The sequence below is a fragment of the Amblyomma mixtum genome, chromosome 1 (assembly GCF_055824585.1).
Source record: "Amblyomma mixtum isolate Tamu chromosome 1, ASM5582458v1, whole genome shotgun sequence".
Lineage (NCBI taxonomy): Eukaryota > Metazoa > Arthropoda > Arachnida > Ixodida > Ixodidae > Amblyomma > Amblyomma mixtum.
In genome coordinates, this window is record NC_143012.1 from 292,948,786 (window position 1) to 292,961,863 (window position 13,078).

Consider the following 13,078-nt stretch of genomic DNA (forward strand, 5'->3'; position numbering starts at 1 on the left):
ACTTCACCAGCGAAAGGACGAGACACAAGGGGAAGAAGAACACAGGACAACGCTGGACAAGCTTGTGTAATAAATTTATTGTTGGTTTCTGCACATCTAGTGCACCTTCTATTTCAAAAGATGCCGGACAGCTGGTACATCTAATTTCAGAACATGTACCAGCTCTTAGGAAGCCTCTGCTCAGGGGCACGCTTCAGATCAGTCCTTGCCCCCTGTCATCTCATATGTTATGATAAGCTGTCTTGCATTGTAGTGTGGAGGTCACTGTCATCCACCCTTCTATGCATGTCTTTCAATCTCTTATCATTCTTTTAAGACTTAAAATGGTTTCGGACAGCACTGAAGATTTAATGTGAATTTTGGTCAATTTCTTTGCACTAGAAAACAGGAGAGTTCATTCATGAGCAGATTAAAAAAAAAATAATAATAAAAATATAACATAAAGGCAAATGCAATGTGATTGCCAGTGCAATGTGATTGCCTGAGCATTGGGCGCATTGCACATGATGTATGTAACCTGCCTTTTTCCTTTTAATTTGGTTAGCAACATAAAGACAAAAACAAAACTCCAGTGACACAAAGTGGCAGCTTTGATGACAAATGTCACAACCTCTAAGAGTAAAAAAAGAAAAGTAATAGGGCTTTCTTTTAAATTTCAACATTTCATCTTCAATGGTGGAGTTTACAAGTGACGGCCGGGTTCACCCCCATCACACCACCACGAGAGAAAAAAAGAATTGATATTTTAAAATATACTCCATCTATGACTTTACGTTGCAAAGTCATGTCAAAAAGTTGGTAGAATAATTGTATTTCAATGTTTTTCCACTTTACAGTACTACCGGTTCATTGAGATTGGAATCCGTGAATGCCGGAGCTTTGGCATTGACTGCAAAGTGCATGGCCTCTCGATCCTTGGGCGTCAGCGTGGGGAGGATGAAGACTTCTCGCCCACATATCCTTACCTGGCTTCAGACTGGGAGGACACTGAGGAGACTGCAATGGGCGTACACTTGCAGACGCAGAGAGCTGCCCGAGCCTCTGAAAACTTCAAGGACTTTCGGACCAAGGTTTTTGTGTGGGGGCTCAATGACAAAGATCAGCTTGGAGGACTCAAAGGTTCCAAGGTGGGCGGCAGCATCGGGCCAAGTTTATCTTGTTGGAATTTCAAGCTCCTTTCTTGTGAGCACTGAGAGCATCAATGTTTTCTGGTTTAAACTTCTTCAAGTTAAACTCGCAATTTGAAGACCTTGCTTCAGGTGCTTTCTGACCTTCAATTCAATTCAATTCAATTCATTTATTTCACCACATATTTACATGGTTGGAGCTCTTGGGCAAAAAGCTGCTCGGGGCAGCTTGACGAGGCCCAAGAGACCGTAACAAGGTAGAGCAGTGCCGACACATGATTGAAATATAACAAAAGAAAAAACAATATTATATGCAATATTATATACAAGGAAAAACACGGCTAGTGCTACAATATAAAAACTGACTGTGTGTATCATATACTGAAACATAATACATGTTCAAAAAGACCGTCGTAAACGACATAGTTACGCAATGGACGTCAGTATTTGATAACAAAACACATTGTGATCAAATGATGGACAGACATTTTAGGATTTTATTCTGCGTTTAGAAATTGTTCCCGCAAGTCGCTTCTTGTGGGCCTAGCATCAAATTTATACTTGTTTAGCAGTGAGGGGAGGTTATGTTTCAATGACTGGTTCTTATAATTTGTTCGGAAACGAGGAACGTGCCAGTTTTCTGTGTTTCGTGTAGATACGACTGGTTCGTGGCGCTGTAGTGAAGTGGCGGCAATTAAAAAGTCATGAAATGAATTAGACAAAGAGAAGTATGTACGCAAAATCCGGAAATCATATAATGAAAAGACAGGAATGACCTTATAGGTTGCGAAAAGCAGGCCAGTATGTGCTAAGTGTTCATGATTCCTGATGTATCGTATAATTCTTTTCTGGATTGGAAAGATTTTTTGTTTATTTGTATTGGTTGTAGTGCTCCAGACAAGGTTACAATAGTTGATATGTGTGTTGATATGTTGATGTGTGACATGTGACCTGGGTCTATTTTCCTGCTGACAAAAAATGCTTCACTCTGTATGCTTTCAGAGGCACTCTCATTGCATAGTTTCTTTACTTGTCTGAAATGTAACCTTGTTGCTGTATGTTCCATTCCTTTTTGTATTCTCTTAGATCATGCACTTTCGATTGCTCTTGCGTTTATTAAGAGAATCTTTGTAAGATAGCATACATGCAGTAGCACTGTGGGAAATGGCTTAAATACTAGGGGTGTGTGAATATTCAAAATTTCGATTACAAATCTTGTGGGCTATTTGTTCGGTTCATATTCAAATCGAGAAATGAATATTGTAGAATTTCCGAAGATTCGAAAACTTCCAGATATTTGACAGTGACTGAATACTGCCGGCTTTCATAAATCCAACCATCGCAAAACCACAATATATGGTTTTATTGCCCAAAGATCTCAATTTAAAGTGTCAGAAAAATAGCACAAGGGAGTCCTCTTCACTTTCTTCTCAGTATTTTATCACACGGACCGGTAACATTTGGACGTTGATAGGCTTGGACTCCATGCGAAGTTTTGCAAATGGGATTTTCCTCGTAACACTGATGATGAAAAGCGCTGCCACGGTGGCTCAGTGGTTATGGTGCTTGGCTGCTGGACTGAAAGACACAGGTTCGATCCCGGCTGCAGCAGTCGAATTTTGATGGAGGCAAAATTCTAGAGGCTCGTGTACTGTGCGATGTCAGTGCACGTTAAAGAACCCCAAGTGGTCGAAATTTCCGGTGCCCTTCACTACGGTGTCCCTCATAGCCTGAGTCCCTATGGGACGTTAAACCCCTTAAATCAAACCAAACCAAACTCTTGATTAAAACAAGATGGCCAACCACTCGCTTCAAGCAATCACAATGCAAAAGCATGCGTTTTTTAGTTTCATCCTTCCATAGTGTGCTACGTACTCAGTGCCAACACCTAATGGCACGTCGTCTTGTCGCCTTCACAACTCCTGTAGCATGAGCTCCATCTCATTTTCGTCACATGTGCTATGTGAGATAGTCCACTGGCGGAATTTCGCATGGGCTTCCGAAGTGGGGCTAAGTCCAGCAGTGCGAGCGATCATGTAAAAATCTGGCCTATAACATGGTGCATTGCAGCCCATGTGCTTTTGATGTGCATGTAACAGAAGACATGAAGGTGATAGGAGGGCGCCTCTCAATAAGTCAAAAAATAGCATGGCCGCATTGTTTCGGTTTCTAAGTTTCCCTGCTAGCACACGGCGTCGGCAGCTGTTAGCCCCACATTCACCAGCTGTCCGAACGCATCTGCATGCCACTTTTGGACTCCTGTGGGCACATCGCTGGCCATTTAATTTCCTCTTTGGAAGCAGTTCGCCATACCGGCATCAACACATGTTCCCCTAGCTTAACATTCACGTTGTTCTTCCACTACGCCGAAACTGCACACTCAGCACGGGCTGTTCGCTGTTTGTGTGATGCAGCCTTCTCACAAGGGCTCACCACGTTTTCACATTTTCGGCAGTTTTCTTTTTTTCGGGGGGCGAGGGGTGACATTCCTCCTGGTCCCTTGAAGTCCAAAATAATGAGTTTTTACAACCCATCATGTTGTTTTATGTTGCCCGACATGACCACATTTACAAGTTGCATGCTGTGGTGCTGTCTAACTTGCAGTGTACATTTCTCTGCGCATCTTGTTTTTTCTTTGTGTTGCTGAGTCAGGCAGGTTTTGTTTAATTTTGGTTCCAATGACCGTGCACTGTTTTGAAAAAAAAAGGGGGCAACAGCTTTTGTCAGTTGATCTTATGAAATTTTTTTTCATATGGAACAGGTATTCGATATTTGGTTTCTTACTGAAAGCCTTTTCTTTTGTCATATTCATATTCAATTTGTATTTGAAAATTTCACAATTCACCCACCTCTATAGTCGGATACAATTCAAGAATTGAGTGGCGAATGCCCCTCAAAGGAGGTCATCCAGTGACATTGACTGGTGCTCGGGATGTCGCAGTTAAACATCCTCTAGAATGAAATTGCAGTCGACTGGCAAGTGCCTCCGTGAAATGGGGTTAACCGTGTCATTAGAGGTGATGGGTACTTGCTGTTGCATTCTTGACTTGTATCCAGCTATAGTCAGTATTTGCTTTATCTGATGAAATCAGTGTTACCCAGACGTGGACAACATTTGCAACATTTGAAGGCTTTTTTTTTCCCTCTGCCCTCAGGTTAAACTGCCCCAATTCTCAGAAGCCATTTCATGCTTGAAGCCACTGCATATAGCCGGAGGCTCAAAAAGTCTTTTCATAGGTAAGGTTTCCTGATTCTGTAACCAGCTGAAGTAAAAAGGAAAGGCCTAGTATTTGCAGTTTTGTGGTTTTGTTGATGACACTGACATAAAACTTGCATTGTTCTCTTTTTTTATCGGGAAGAGCAATTTGCTCTCTTATACATTTCTCCAAATGCCTCACATTTGTCATGTTTTGTATGTGCATCACAGTTTTTTGTAAACTTGCAAACTAACCATCCCATTTATTCCTCTTCAAAAGTACTGCATCAGTAAATGCCAACCTAGGACAGTTAAAGCTGCATGAATAGGACGGGGACAAGAGTTTACGTCAGGAATATGACACCACATACTTACTTTCGCTATTTGCCTCTTGTCATATTTGCGTAGTCATAACTTTTCTTTGAAATGAGCAAATTAGACCACAAGAGCGTTTTACTGAACACAAACCTGTGTTAACTATTTGGCCGTGGGACCTTTTCATGACTGGTTTATGCAGCTAATGAAGATTTTTACTGTACAATACCTACATCGGCATTCAAATGTCTTGCAGTTTCTCATGATGGCAAAGTATATGCTTGTGGAGAGGGCACTAATGGACGTCTTGGTCTTGGTCACTGCAACAATGTGTCTGTACCAAGACAGCTGACAGCGCTGGGCCAGTATGTTGTTCGGAAAGTGGCTGTTCATTCAGGTGAGCAAACGCATGGCAGTGTGCTAGACAGCGTGACCGTTGCTGCAGATCTAAAGTCACCAACTTCAACTTCCTCACAGGTGGAAGGCATGCACTTGCGTTGACTGTGGATGGCAAGGTCTTCTCCTGGGGCGAAGGAGATGATGGAAAGCTTGGCCATGGAAACAGAATGTGAGCGTCTTTTCAAGTACACTTTATTCATGAGGAAATAAGATTTAGTGTTCAAAAATCGAATTTTTTTTCATTTTGGATGGGGTCGTGCACGTGCATGCACATGTGCATGAGGTGGCAGAAAGTCGGATGGAATGACCAGCTTAGGAAATTCGCTGGTATGGTGTGGTCAGGACTGACATTGGGCAGAAGCGCTTAGAGGTCACTGGGAAAAGCCTTTGTCATGCAGGGCACTTGATGATGATTATATGCAGTGGCCTGAAAGTTTCCATGAAAGTTGAGCTGTGCCCTTTGTTGGTGCCTTACAGGAGCTGCGAAAGGCCCCGTCTCGTTGAGGCCTTGAAATCTAAACGTGTGAGAGACATTTCCTGCGGGAGCTCCCACAGCGCAGCCATCACCTCTAGTGGAGAGCTCTACACTTGGGGACTTGGCGAGTATGGCCGCCTTGGACATGGCGACAATTTGACCCAGCTGAGACCCAAGCAGGTGATGAACTTCTCTCCAGGTGCTAACTGCTGCATACGAACAGTTTTCATATAGAGAACTGTACAACTCTGCTGCTACGTTTTGCCAGGATAGCCAGTAGCAGCTGCTTTAAAAATGATGAGAGTTCTACGTACAAATTTACAAGACGCAAAATGCAAGACGATCACAAGAAAGGTGGATAAGACAACGCGCTGATGAGAGTCTGTGTTATTGTATGCAGAGTAGGAAAAGTTGTCCGCATAACTTTTTTATGAACTTGGGGTGAAGTTACCCTTCTGTTGCTGCATATGTTTTGCTTTTCTACACTGTTGAAGGTGTGAAGTGAAAGAAATGCATGCTTTGCAGTGGACACTTGTGCCTGCTTGGAGATGAAAACATGGTTTTATAAATACAGGAGGAAGCATGCAAGAATAAAACAGTAAAACTGAAGGGTCAGAAGGGACGAAAAGAATGAGAGGAACTTGCTGCACTGATAAAAGTTTCCCTTTGGATTGGCGAAAGAGCTTGAGTGTTGCCATAGTGTGTGATAAAATAGATAAATTACTGTATGTTGTTTAGCAGCTATCAAGCTGGGTGAATTTTGTTAACATACTGTGGTGGACATGTGCAATTAAAGTTATGCAGGCCACAGCTGATCTGTTAGTCACACTTCATATTAGTGGCAGTGAAATGATTAGCCTGAGTTTTACTTGCATACTTCAGGTTCGCTTTTTAGTGCCAGAGAGCTTGGTGTCATATTTGTCTGACAGCAGCCATTGCAGTGCAGATAGGCAGTGAAAGTTGGCAGGCATTCTGCACTTTGTGCGTGTCATATGGGCTGTTAGACTGAGCAAAAAATAAATGCCTGTGACCTGTGTGGTCTTTGAAAGCAAGCTCTGCCTCTGGATTCGAAATTACGGGTCCAAGATTATTGCTAACTGTGATGTGCCAACACCTACACTGTGTACCTGTTTGCTTTTTCCCCTAATTGTTTGGCTTTCTACTCGACGCTGCACTTGCCTGCAACAGGTGGCGGCGCTGTCGGGGCAACGCATTGTACAAGTGGCATGCGGCAGCCGGGATGCACAGACGTTGGCCCTGTCCGAAGACGGCACTGTCTACTCATGGGGGGACGGGGACTTTGGCAAGCTTGGGCGTGGCGGCAGTGAGGGCTGCAGTCTACCCCATGCTGTGGAGCGCCTGCAGGGCCTGGGTGTCTGCCAGCTGGAGTGTGGGGCTCAGTTCTCCCTTGCACTTACAAGGTCGGGACAGGTCTGGACATGGTGAGTGGCAGTGTGGCAGTTATGGTCGCATTCTCAGATTATTTTTTCATTATGGTGAGCCTCAGCTTCTTCTTTCCTCTCTTATGCTGGGCTCCTCAATTTCACACAGCAAGAGAGGAAGTATGCGTCGTTCCGGCAGCCTTGAGTTTCTCCAGGGCATATAGATGCCAGAGCATGGCAGCATCAATGGTGTGCTCTTTACAAATCATGTCATAGGAGAGATGCTGAAATGTTTTTTGTCATGGTGGAAGCGGGTAATATGAAAAGTGAACACAATTCTAACGGGGTTAAATGCATGCATTAGATTCAACTCTCTTACTTCTCTTGTTGTGTAAACGAGCTTTAAAATAAAAGCAGGTTTTTTTTATGCGAACCACATGAGCATTTTTATTTGAGTAAGCATTTTTTTAGTGAGGCGGCAGTTTCTGGGAGAAATATTCTAGGCCCTCAAATTGGCGCACTGGTGCGGGACTAATTGCACTCGAATCTGCGTGACATCGAGCACAGAATTGCTAGTTGCAACTTGTGCCAGCCATCAGTCGAGAATCGAGCCGCAAACAAAAGTATGCATGGGTGCCTATGGCATGGTTGCCTATGGGAAGCAGCTATGCTATAGCTTTGTCACACATAATCAGCAATTATGTGCTCCCCTTTAGGGGTAATTTCACCATTGCTGTCAATGAACTGGGTGCGCTGTGAGGCTTCATTTATTCTAAGGACAGTGCAAATGTGGACTGAATACTGTGAGCACTAAAAAGAAGCTTTTCAGACCTTGTATCAAGAAATGCTAACTGACATAGACTTTTGCTGAGACAGAGTTTTGCAAGAAATGCTAACTGACATAGACTTTTGCTGAGACATTTTCATGAAGTTAAAGTTTCAGTAAAACTTTATGGCTCATTCAACAGATACGTTTTTCAAAACCTTAGGCATTTGGATTATGTGTTTTCTAAGACAATGTGTTTTTTTTCTCACATTTTTGTAAAAACCCATCAACGAAATTTTACTGTACTCTTTCCATGGGGAAAGTTGTCAAATGTGCGAAAAAGGAAAAAAAATGCTGTTCACTACAATTGCCTCTTATGTTGCTCAGGGGCAAGGGTGACTACTTCCGCCTGGGCCATGGAACGGACTTCCATGTTAGAAAACCTCAACTTGTCGAAGGCCTTCAGGGAAAAAAGGTCATTCACGTGTCTGTCGGAGCTTTGCACTGCCTTGCAGTGACTGATCAAGGCCAGGTAAGCAGGTTTATATTCCAGTTTGTCATGACTAACGCAGGAGGGTGGCTTCTTTTTGCTGAAGGGCCTTGACATTTAGTGATACAGGTCATGAATCTGATCAGCTTTCAAGCATTTCTCCCTTGGGCATTGCAGGGAGCTCATAAAGTAATGCAGAAGTGATCTTGCTTTTGTCAGGGTCAGTGCATGCCGCTTTAGATGTTGTGAGCTGGTGAATGGTGATAGGAATGCCATTGGTTTTCTGCAGGGCCTTAAGAGGTAGGAGTTTTATTAGAGAATGTGGTAGAGATGCAAGTGCCAATAAGAGTGCAAATACTGCAGCACTCATGTTGAAACAGAGAAAGCAACCGAAGCTGACTGGTTTCTGGAAGGAGCGATTTTTCACGCACTAAAAGCTAAATATCTCACTGTTCTGGGCTGATTTAACAATTGCAAATTTTCCGTTCCAGTGGAATTGTCTGCAGATCCTGTGACTTTCATTGTTGCACAGTTTGGCTGTTCCATTATTTCCGTCCAAATTCGTGCCTCTCCACAGGTGTATGCCTGGGGTGACAATGACCATGGGCAGCAGGGCAATGGCAACACGACTGTGAACCGCAAGCCCGCCTTAGTGCATGGCTTGGATGGAATCAAGGTGACGAGGGTAGCTTGTGGCTCATCACACAGTGTCGCATGGATGACCTCAGAGTCGACACGAACCAACGGCCACAACCCAGTCCTCTTTGCTGTGGCTAAGGACCCTCTCGGAGCCTCTGCACTAGGTTAGTGTACACTAACCTAGTGTACTAGTGCACTAACCTAGTGCAACCTAGTGTACTAGGTTAGTGTAGAAATAGAGATCTTGTTTTGGTTTGAGTCTATTGGTTGCCCTACCTTTGGTAAACAACCTTACAGCCCTACATTTAAAGAAAAAAGTATGGTAAGGAGGCATCCTTACACAATAGATAAATGCTTTTAACGCATTTCTTGGGGGTATTTTCTGCATTAATCAGGTAGCATCGATCTAGCCATTTTCCTATTCACTTAGAAATCTCAATTCGCATGACTCAGTATATTACTTAAATACTTAAACAGCAAAAACACATTAATGTAAAAACAACTATTGAGATTAATTTGAATTTTTCTTTACTTGAACAGGTTGGGGACAGCTGTTTACTTTCTTACAGACACATTTCAGTGTGAAGAAATGTGGTGCACACAAATTATTCAGCTTGTGCATATTGGATGAAATGAACTCTTGCAGTCCTACGAAGGTATAATTGAATGGCTGCGTAAATGCAGATGTTCTTTCAGCCCAACTAAACATTAATGGGTTGCACATAAGCAGCATATTATATGTATTTAGGCACATTCTAGTCTGTAAAGGGACACTGAGGACTTCATCCAATTTTTGTTCTGAATAAAAATCAATTCTATATGGGTATGTTGATGCTTGTCTGGTGGCAAAAGCCACATTTGGTTCTGAGAAAATTGCATTTAAAAACTTTCCCTCAACTCTATCCAGATCTGTGACATCTGCTTGGTAAAGGACTCCGTAAATCCTTTGGGGTGCACAGCATCAATACCTGCATTTCATTTTCTGGCCTTTCCTGCTTCTAAAAGCTACGTTTTCACTGAAAATAGCATCTTTGTGATTGGAACATAGCAATCTATCATTACAGGCCAAGGTCAGTTAGTTCTCCATATCCTCTTAAATTCAGCAGCTTTCATCAGGAGCACGAAGGCTTGCAGCAGTCCTCAACAAACATTAGGCAGATCTGCTGTTACGTTAGAAAAGAGCGATTGCAGCTTCTGAGATACTGAATCGATGCAGGTGCTGAGAAAGATAACAAAGGTTTTCTTGCAGTCTTTCTCATCTGTGCTTCTGTCAAATGGTTCTGCCAGCATTGCATATTTGCTTGTGGACATTTTTATGCTTGTGTACCTCTTTTAAGCTCAGTTCCTTATTAAAGGAACACATTTCAGGCATGTTCCTTAAAAGGAGTGCCATACTTTCCGGTGTATAAGGTCGCAGTTTTTTTTCTGTATTTTTTGTTGGTGCCTCTTACACATTGGTGAGATTTGTCATACAGTAAAATCTCGTTGACACAATCCCGGTTGATACGAATTTCAGGATGGTACAAATTCATAAAATGGCCTGGCCAGAGTGCATTGTGTGCAATGGGCAAATATTTGGGCAAAAAAGTGTGCAATGGGCGATAAATGCAATGGGCAAAACAGTGCTTTCCATGTAGCTTTTTAGCATGGCAAGTGGTTCTGAAGTTGCGCATGTTTTGTCACCACTAGGCTCTCCAGACGCCATGCTGGAGACAGCTGCAGAACCTGAGAGCTCGCAGGACTCCTGTGCCCAGTCAAAGCGAAGCAAGGCAACGAGGCCATCTCTCACGAAGATCCTTCTCTCACTCGATGGCACAGAGGCTAAGCAGCAGGCACTGCACCAGGTGTTGCAGGCTCTCCAGATAACGCACGCAAGGTAGTACCCAGTTCTGCCGCTTGGGGCACAGATGCTTTTTGCTTTAAATCGGAGGCCGGTTGTAGTAGTATGTAAAGCTTCTGACACTAGATACTGGGGTCATAGTAATGTGCTGTCTTTCACTGCTTTTTGCTGTCACGTTGTGAATACAATTTCTGATCTACAGCAGTTCGAGGTAGGAGAATAGTGCTTTTTGATATGTTGTACAGGTCAAGATTGCTTTTTGTTTTGCTTTGACTACTGCAGATAACAAAGCTGGTGCATATTTTTGGAGAAAACATTTTATAGTGGAGCTACTCGTGTGGCAACCGCAGTAGAATAGCAGGGTCTTGCAATGGTCTTTGAGTTTTAAAAACCTTTTAAAAAAATGCTATACCTTTTAGAGACTTCAGCATTGTGAGCCTGTTCGTTACAAGCAATCCTGCACAATGTTGTGACAAATTTAATTTTTGTCCCGAAGTAGTGGACAGGGCATGTTGATAGCTGGCTGGAGAATGCAGCACAGCACTCATGTTTCTCTCTTGTGTGTGTCCCTTATATTTGTCTCTTTTTTTACTCTTTTGCATTGTCTAGAATTCCTGTGCATATGCCTTACTGGCATGCATTTGCCTACAGTAGCTTAAAGCATGGTGATTTTCTGCGGGATAAATAAAACCACATTGCCACATTACTTCTTGGTTGTTCAAATGTTTAGGAGAATCCCCAAGGTGGAGTACATTTGTGATAAGGGAGTAATTACTCATTGAAAACTACCCGAGTGCAGCCATACGGCTACAAAGGAAAGCTATACAGCTTTCTCAGAAACTTGTAGCTTTCTCAAAAGCTTCGTAGTTAAAGAAAAATTCCTCCTAATCCGGGGTTTTCTTTAACTTTCTTTAACTGCTAAGTTTCTGTGAAAGCGGTATAGGTTTCCTTTGTGGCCATATGACTGCGCTCGGGTGGATGTCAATGAGTAATTAGTCCCTTATTACTTCTTGGTTAGCAAGTGGAATATTTAGTAACTGCTTGAGCTCATGTGCTTCTTTGAGGAGAAAAAGAACTTTGTTCTCAGTGAACTTTTTGTTCGTGACACTTAATCAGGTCTGCAGTTTGTGCCTCCAGTTTGTGTGCCCCTTATTGTTGTCTGGCTGCATTATTGTCTGGCTGTCTCAAGAAACCTGCCTGTGTTACCACTTGGATGTGCACAGTTCATGTGAATTTTGGGCTCTCCTCCTCTCCTCACAATGCCCTTCCCTGCAGGAGCATAGCGGTCAGTGCCCTTCTGCCCCACACGGGAGTGGCTCAGCTGTCCTCAGGCAGGCCGCCATCCTGCGAGGCGACTGGCAGCCAAGCAGAGGACCTGGTGTCTCGGGCAGCAGCCGCACCAGCAGAGCTCACGCAGGTGTCCGCTGCTGGCTCAGGGGACCACCTTGCAACAGCTACAGCTGACGTGCACGAGAGCCCGCCACCTGGCAAGCCGCCTGCTGCACAGGTGTGTTTTTGTTGAATCGCAGAGCGCTTACTTAGACAAGTTTGTCTAAGTTAGTGAGAGCCGAAATTGGGCTAGTTGATTTCCTTGCTTAGTAAGAAGGAATAGCGCTACAGACGAAGTAAAAAAAAAAAAAAACGAGACGGGATGTGCATTAAAATTAGCGCACATCCTGTCTTGATTAGTGCACGCCCTGATTAGCACGTGTCCTGTCTAGTTCTTTCTTTGTCCTCATCTGCTGTTCTTTTTTACGATATCTAGGTTAGCTCTGTCCCATGTCAAGATGTACCAACCGGTCCTGATCGTCGGTATTTTGCTCAGGTGCAGAGCTTTCCTGTGCAAGCCCCGCTTGCTTGTGACTGTCTGAAAGGCATGCTTACTGTTTGTATAGCTTATGCCGTCAGCTGTCCTCGCTGCTTTCAAATTGCGCTTATTGTAGGCTTCTGAGTCCTGACTTGAAGGGTGCCACACAGCTTGCAATGTACATAATGGAAAAAAATATATATTTATATCTGTAGTAAACCTTTCTCACAAAGGAGACTTCGGAAAGAATTGTGTGGTCTGTGAAGAATAAGGCAGCACCATCTAAAATTTAACAAATGGCTGTTCAGTCCAGCAAGAGGTGCTTAGCATAGATTTAAAAGAAATGCTGATGAACAAAAGGCAGGGATGGCTACAAGTGCTAGATTGTTAGCACAGAATACTAGCCAGCTCGACCTGCTATGGTGCATAGGTCCGAAGCAGGGTGCTGGCCTTTATAGCCTTGTACTTTGGCATGCTATGTACCTTACAGTGATCTCTAAGTGCAGAAAACCCAAGGTTTTGTTCCACACCAGCCTCGGGCTTTTCTTGTTTGTTTTTTCTTGGCTTACCTTGCACCCTCTTGATGGTCTTTGAGTGAAAAGCAAAAATGTTATCGATGCTCATGTATGGCTGTGATAAAGA

General features: G+C 43.4%; 1 protein-coding gene across 2 annotated transcripts in view; it reads left to right on the forward strand.

The window, feature by feature from the left end:
• Positions 1-13,078, forward strand: part of HERC2 (E3 ubiquitin-protein ligase HERC2) — a 110,286-nt gene that overhangs the window by 80,825 nt on the left and 16,383 nt on the right. For both annotated transcript variants that reach the window (XM_089566423.1, XM_089566424.1), the window contains exons 50-59: positions 837-1,127; positions 4,283-4,364; positions 4,895-5,035; positions 5,116-5,206; positions 5,515-5,692; positions 6,701-6,954; positions 8,048-8,192; positions 8,728-8,953; positions 10,479-10,665; positions 11,905-12,136. In XM_089566423.1, the coding sequence (XP_089422549.1) occupies positions 837-1,127; positions 4,283-4,364; positions 4,895-5,035; positions 5,116-5,206; positions 5,515-5,692; positions 6,701-6,954; positions 8,048-8,192; positions 8,728-8,953; positions 10,479-10,665; positions 11,905-12,136 (1,827 nt within the window). The remainder of the gene's footprint in view (positions 1-836; positions 1,128-4,282; positions 4,365-4,894; positions 5,036-5,115; positions 5,207-5,514; positions 5,693-6,700; positions 6,955-8,047; positions 8,193-8,727; positions 8,954-10,478; positions 10,666-11,904; positions 12,137-13,078) is intronic.